We start from the raw sequence: 7,319 nt of genomic DNA, 5'->3' as shown, positions 1-7,319 counted from the left end.
GGAGCAGTCAGCTACTGCTCAGTCAGCATCACCTAAAAGCCATCTGGTGATGCTACTGCACAGTAACTCTGGTTACTGCACCATCATTTAGTACTTGTTTATACAAGTACTGAATGACGGTGCAGTAACAACTGTGCAGTCAGCATCTCATGGAGACATGATCAAAAACGACCTATTTCCTGCCCTGTGTCCAGCTTCCATCTGCAAGGACTATGGTCAGTTCTCTAGTATAACATGTTTTTCAGTTACAGTCTTCCAAATTATATCATTTTGGATTGTGGCCCCCAGTTCCCATCTTGCTTTTGGGAAGAGATGTGGAGGCTGCTATCTTTGATGGGTCCTCTGACTGAGAAGAAAACGAATGGCACTTTATCATGCATCAGCAGATGCATAACAAATAGATCCAAGGAGGTGATACTTCCCCTCTATCGGGCGCTGGTCAGACCGCAGTTGGAGTACTGCGTGCAATTCTGGGCGCCGCACTTCAAGAGGGATGCAGATAACCTGGAGAGGGTCCAGAGAAGGGCCACTCGTATGGTTAAGGGCCTGCAGACCAAGCCCCACGAGGAGAGACTAGAGAACCTGGACCTTTTCAGCCTCCGCAAGAGCAGGTTGAGAGGAGACTTGGTGAGTTTTTATTCACCAAGGCGCCCCCGGGGGTTACAAGAAATAATGGCCACAAGCTAGCAGAGAGCAGATTTAGATTGGACATTAGGAAGAACTTCTTCACAGTTCGAGTGGCCAAGGTCTGGAACGGGCTCCCAAGGGAGGTGGTGCTCTCCCCTCCCCTGGGGGTCTTCAGGAGGAGGTTAGATAGGCATCTAGCTGGGGTCATCTAGACCCAGAACTCTTTCCTGCCTATGCAGGGGGTCGGACTCGATGATCTATTGAGGTCCCTTCCGACCCTAACATCTATGAATGGGAATTGCATCCCCTGGGGCACTGAAAGCTAAAACCTATAGCCTGAATGGAACAATTCAGCAATGGGTATTGACAGGAGTAGATGAGATGAAACCTTGGGGGCCCTCTAGTTCCTGTATCCCAAGAGAGTTGGTGTGGAAATGAACACAACTTTCATGGAGGAGGAGCTTTGAGAGAGCAACTACTTGGGAAGAAAATAATCCAGAAGGAAGAGGTGGAAACTTTCAGTTGCTTGATTGTGAAGCTCTGCCTGGTTTGGGCCAGTAGCTCAGACCCGATTGGGACACAAACCTTCATCTCCTTCTCATGAGGTTAGTGTGAGCTTTTACCTCTTGATCTTCTCCTCCACTTTACTTAACTTCTTTTTAAATTTTTCCCTCATTTCCAGCACCAGGTGGGATTGGGCCTTCTGGGCCTCACAGGCTTTGTCTAGCTCCGCTTTCTTAGAGCTGAAATGAGCATCAGAACAGTCCAGGCAGAGGATTTCTTTTGCTTGGCTGAGAACAGATGGGCTCTTCCCATTTATCTTGGTGTAGGTCTCTGACATCACCTGTCCCAGGTGAGCCACACTGAAAGCTTCAAACGCCTGGTTGATGTGCTGTTTGTCTTCAGCAGAACCTAAATAGTCCTTGATCCAGTTGAGGCAGGAGTCTATCAAGTGGGAGATCATCTGGAAGAAACTCACCATCTTCTCCCACTGCTCCTTCACCTTCCCTAGTGCCTCCAGTCCATGGCCCAGAGAGACAACCTTGGCCTCCAACTCCCTTTCTGCAAACTCAAGTTTCATTCTGGTTTTCTCAGTTTCCTTGCGTGTCTCTGTCAGCTGAATGAGGGTTTCACAGCTGCCCTCATACCTCTCCTGGATGTCTACCAGTCTTTTCCTATGTTGCTCTATTTCTGAGTTGTCTTCTTCCTTCATAGCCAAGGGACAGGAGGTCCGGATGGCCTTCAACTGACTGATAGCTGCTTCCTCCTGCTTTTCCTGCCACACTTGGTTCTTCTTTGCATGGGTGACATCCTGCTTTATTCTTTTCTCCTGCCCTGTAGCCTGCTCCCATTCTTTCTGCACAGCCTTTAACTGTTCATTAAAGCTTAACTTGGCCTTAGACCAAACTTGCAGCAGTTCCTGGAGGTAATTTACTGAGTCCAAGAACTGCTCCTTGGTCTCCTGAGCGGTGGACTTGCAGGCCTCAGCTTCCTCTCTGTCAGTCTGGAGCTCATCCCTTCCTACCAGAGCCCCCTGGATAACTCCTTCCATCATCTCTGAGAAGCATTCAAACCACACGTTGATCATGTCTGTGTTGCTATTGGCATTGTTGAAGGCTTTCCATCCTCGTTGACTCACTTCATACAGACAAGTCCTGAAGGTCTCTGTTCCTTTCATGTACTTCAGCCTTTCCTTGGGGAAGTCCTTGGAGAAATGGAAGTCATCCTCCTCCATGGACTTGATCACCAGTTCTCCCAGGGTGGCAACAGAAATGGGTGCTGGCATGAGGAATTTCTCCCAGTTGGCTTTGGGCTCCATCAGCAGCTCAAACTTCTCTCCCAGCTGGTCTACTTCTTGGTGGTTCACCTCCAGTTTTGCTACAGCTTGAGCCTGTTTCATTTCAGTCGCCATTGTGTAGCTCTGCAAAACAGAGAGAAGTCATGACATGAAGCTCCATTTGCTGGATACTCAATCACAGGATTCTGCATTGTTTTAATCCGACCCAATCTTAGCAGTGCAGATATCTATATCTGCTCCCAGACTCTCTCTCAGGGAGCATATCACTACTCTTACACTCTTGCCTGGTAGTGGCATCCAACTGTCCAAGCTGAAAGACTGATCCTGAACCCCACAACATCCACTCTGATTATCTTAAACTCACCCTCCCCAGAGCTCCTGTGTCATGGGTCTGCTGGTCTACAGTTTAACCCTCAATGGAGGGGGAGGGGGGACAACAAAAGCAAGCGATGAAGACTGTAGAAGTGTTTCTAAACCACATGCTGTGATCCTAGAAGTCACACAGACCTTGGCAAAAATAAGGCAAATCCCATATTCAGTTAGTCCACTGTCCTTGAGGGTTCTCCAAATTTTGATCAATGTCTTCAGAGTCCCAAGACCTTCCTTTCTCCTTCCATCAGGTCATAATGAAACAAAAGAAATGAACAGGCAGATACTCAGCTGACATTACCCTTTTCACTAGAGTTGTTAGGATGGTCAAGAGCAGTGGGAGCCAACCTTTTTAGTAGGTGTGCCACAAAGTAGCTCTGTGCCCTGCCCAAGCACCACTCTGTTCCCCTTCCCCTGCCTGATCCCTCTCCTCAGCTTTTTGCTTCCAGCCCAGTGCTCCCTGCCTGATCTGCTCCTCTTCTTTATGCTTCTTGCTGTTTCCCTGTCCAATCTGCTGCTCTGCTTTCTGCTCTCTTCCCTATCTGCCACTATGATGCCCATCCCCTCCCCAATCTACTACAGGCCACACATAGTGGCTACCCATGCCACAGGTCAGCCCCCACACCCTCCAGTCCAGGGAAAGGGCAGCAGCTAATTTGTTTAGTAATAACTTTTATTGGGCCAAATATGGAGTCAGTAGAGATGTTAGACAAGCTTTTGGGAGGCCCAAGCAGGAGTATTTTATGCCCAGAAGTTTGTCTGATATCTCCCCCCAGCTCTATAGCTGCTCCAATAAAAATGATTACCAAATCAAACTCACTTCTTATCCTTTTAGATCTGTCAGTCCTTTTTGTCCTGGCACCCTCCTGGTAAGCCTTGGCCCCTCTCAGGTGATATGCTGTTTGGTTACCAGCCCCCTACAGCTAAAATGTCTGTTTTCCTGGAGAAGGCAGAGTAGAGATAGATACCCATCCCCTGCAGTCAGTTCTTACATCGCAGTAAGCCAATGCAAAGGACCTTTCATTGCTCAGCATTGTTTGGCCTATTCCAACACTGCTTGTAATTTGAAGACAGAAGGTGCAGAGCAGACCCACAAAATAAAATGGAGTTGAGAGTTGGATAGTTTGATAATGGTGTAATCATACATGATCAATCTTTTGCTTTTTGTCTGCAGCAGTGATGCAATCTGATTTCTGCAAAGCTGGAGTGATCTGTCCAGGGCCCAAAAGCCTGAGCAGTGTCTACGGAGACACTGGGTTGCTCATACACCAGTGTCCCCCTCTCAGCCTTGCTGGTTTAATCCAAAGTAAAGCCAGTACATTTGGAACCAGATTGGCTGCAGGAGCTACTGGGAGTGACAGAGATTGTCCATTTGTCCATCTATGGGGGGTCCACTCCTGGACTGGCCGCCAACCAGAGCTAAAGAACCTAGTCTACCCTATCTTGGAGTGGACCTCAGTCCTCCAGCCTTTTGGCAACATTTCCTCCAACAAGGGTAAGCCTAATACCCTCCACTAGGGGTGTACCAATAGAGATTTTTTTGGCTGATACTGATAGCCGATTTTTAACGAGCCATATCAACCAATACCGATTTGATTGCTGATATGCAGCCCAGCAGTGTCCAGCTAGCAAGTCTGTTATGGGGGAAAGGGGGAGCGGGGAGGGAAGGGGCATGTGGGGACAGATAGAGGCACCCATGGTGAAGAAAGGAGTGGGGCTAGGGCAGGGGCAGGGGCTGCACAGCCGGGGCGAAGCATGGGATGGAGCTGGGAGTGGCTCTCCTGGGGGAGGGGTGGGTGGACAGCAGGGTGACTCCCTCCATTACACGGACCCAGGAGGGCATGGGGGGGCATGCCCCCCAATCTGTGTGTAAAGCTGGTCCAACCCCCCCACACTCCCTGGACTAGCCACTCATGGCTCCTTCCCTCATCCCAGCCTGGATGTGCAGTGCCCCAGCCCCAGCCCCACTGCCTCCCTCACCACTGGGGCTTCAATCTACCCTCCCGCCCCTTCGCTGCTAGCAGAATTACCACCCAGACTTGGCTGCTCACCACACTGCCAGGCTGCCTCCTGGCTGCCTGCATGCTGCGCCGTGGCTGTGCACATGCATGGGGCATTTATCGGTGACATTATCGGCCATATCAGCCACAAAAGGCCAACTGGCAATACTGTCAATTTTCTTTATATCAGTGTCAATCTGATATGGGACCTATGCATCAGTGCACCTCTACCCTCCACTAAAGTTTTCTTCTGAGCCAAGTCATTGGGACTTGAGTCATTGAGGTTGCCAGCTTATTTAACTGCCATCCAGCACTGGGGATTAACAATTGCAGGTAGGACCCTCTACTGTAAATTACAGTAGAAGGCAAACCTGACCTGATACCCACCAGACACAAATGTGTGAAAAGTAAAACCAGGAAAACAGAAAGACTGACAGAAACACAGGCAGAAAGAAAAGTGCCTCATGGTTAAAACCAGCTCTCCCAGTTCCTTCCATTTTTCCCCCCACCCCCTCGATCACTTTTTTGGTGTTTAATGGGTCTCTGTGGATATCACAGGTGGATCTAGGATTTGAAAACAGGGTTGCAGATGGTGAGGTGACTCATCACATATAACATAACATAGATTTTTCTCCAGTTAAAAAGAAACTCGAAGCTTAATAGACTGGGGGTCCCTGTCAGCTGGTGGGAGGCAGGGGGTAGGGCAGGGCTGGGGAGAGGGGTGGTTTGGCAGCCTCCTGGGAGGCTGCTGGACTGTCCCCTCCTGCTGGCTTGGGCACTGACACCTGGCAATTGTCAGCTCTCTTCCCCCTGCCCCCTGCACGAGCATCTCGACAGCAGCAGCCAGGGCTGCTGCACCCAGAGCTTGGGCAGGGGGAGGGAGGAAACACAGCCCCCTGCCTTGCAGGCCTGGCCCGCCTTCCTGCAAGACCCCAGCAGGGTAGCTCCCTCCCCTTCCCACCTCCAGCTGCTCAGGGAGGAGACAGAGATTTTCCTAAATTAACCCTCACAGGAAACCTACACACAGTTTCCCTAACGAGCTCTGCCCTGGAGTGCCCCTATCTGATACTACAGGGTTACATTTTCATGCAATCAGCCATTTTAAAAGCTCTCTGCAGCTGTGAACATTTGCTGTGTTAGGGCTGTAGAGCACTTCTGGGGTCCATCATGCAAAAAAATGTAACTCTGTACACCCCCTCAGACAGTGGGGGGTTAGTGCTGCTAGATTGACTGGACTATGTAACAGCAAGCAGATCCATCTCACTGGCAGTCCCACAATTTGAAGAGGATCTCTACCATGGGTCATTGATGGGTCATGAAGGGACCTAAGGGTCTTATCCTTGAGCCGCACATCCATCTGCAGAAGTTGCAGGTCCGTCTACAGCACAGGTGTCAAACGTACGGCCTGTGGGTTGGAGCCAGCCCACAGAACTGTGCCATCCAGCGCTCTCCAGCAGGCTGCTGCACGTCAGGGGCAGGGCTTGTGGGACATCGCCTGCTGCAGAATTTGGGAACCCAGTGCACATGGCTGTCAGTGGCAGGTGTGTGAGCATGGGCTAGGTCCAACCCCTGCTGCCCAAATGCAGACCCAATGCAGTGCTGATTGGCACCCACTGAGGATGTGACTAATTACATCAGTTTGCTACCACAAGCCTCAATTCTCAGTTGATTGCTCAACCTGTCATTAGCCCAGTAATACTTAACCGATGAGCTCTGGCACCCTGGGGTGCCCTGAGATCCTTTCAAAGGTGTCACACAATGTTAGCCCCGTTACAATTCACAAGGTAAACCCAGAGATCTCAAAGAGGAATCTGCAGTGTTAAAAAAAAAATCCTTCCCTGTTGAGGTTTTTCTGAGTTCTTTGTAACACAAAGCAGGCTATTCTTCCATACTTAAAAACTAATGAAACCTAAAAATTGGCATTTTCCCAGGCCAGGGGTCCTTAAGTGGAACAAGGTTGAGAACCACTTCATTAGGCCTGTGATTTGCCGAGACCAGAAGGGGTTTTCATGCATTTAAATGGTGGCCCAAAATCCCCATCAACTCAAAAGAACATCATCCCCAGGAAAAACAGAAGCACAAACAAGTCAGAGGAAGACTAACCTCTAAATATGGGGGGTAGATGCTCAGCTGCTGTGAATCTAAGTAACTCCCCAGACTTCAGCGATGTTCACCCACACTGGGGGTCCACCCCAGCAAGTCCAGTGGGTTGATGGTAGCTGGAGATCTGGACCGGCGCACTCCTGTGAAGCAACACTTTCCAGTGCAGAGGGACATCATATAAATCATATAATCCAGGACAACTCTATAGGAATCAAGGAAGCAGGATCTCTACCTGGGGTAAATTAGCATATTGAAGTCAATAGATAAATGCTGATTTACCACAGCTGTTGGATCTCTCTCTCAAAAAACTTTCAGTTCCTTTTTTGTCTTACCAGCTCCCAGCGACAAGAAAGGCTTATCTTCTTGGGAGGGCAAAGTCACATGAGTTTTTTCAGACTGAGTGCATCCGGTAGCCAGCATCA

The 7,319-nt window shown here is 49.6% G+C and overlaps 1 protein-coding gene across 3 annotated transcripts; it reads right to left on the bottom strand.

Annotated features, from left to right (window-relative positions):
* Positions 1–798: 798 nt before the first annotated feature.
* On the bottom strand, positions 799–7,319 carry LOC102372280 (centrosome-associated protein CEP250-like). 3 transcript variants are annotated; one of them, XM_025195419.1, is made up of 3 exons: positions 6,898–7,319; positions 2,933–3,035; positions 799–2,548 (listed from the first exon to the last, which is right to left on the bottom strand). In XM_025195419.1, exon 3 carries the CDS (start codon positions 2,537–2,539, stop codon positions 1,247–1,249), a length of 1,293 nt encoding a protein of 430 aa, XP_025051204.1. In that variant the 5' UTR covers positions 2,540–2,548; positions 2,933–3,035; positions 6,898–7,319; the 3' UTR covers positions 799–1,246. The 3 variants fall into 3 exon arrangements, with proteins under 3 accessions (XP_025051204.1, XP_006038902.1, XP_025051203.1); XM_006038840.3 differs by lacking the exon at positions 2,933–3,035; XM_025195418.1 differs by lacking the exons at positions 2,933–3,035; positions 6,898–7,319 and adding an exon at positions 6,091–6,177.

Source organism: Alligator sinensis, unplaced genomic scaffold (genome assembly GCF_000455745.1).
Source record: "Alligator sinensis unplaced genomic scaffold, ASM45574v1 scaffold1243_1, whole genome shotgun sequence".
NCBI classification, from domain to species: Eukaryota; Metazoa; Chordata; order Crocodylia; family Alligatoridae; genus Alligator; species Alligator sinensis.
Note: the sequence above shows the minus strand (reverse complement) of the source record. Positions and strands in the feature narration are given on the sequence as shown.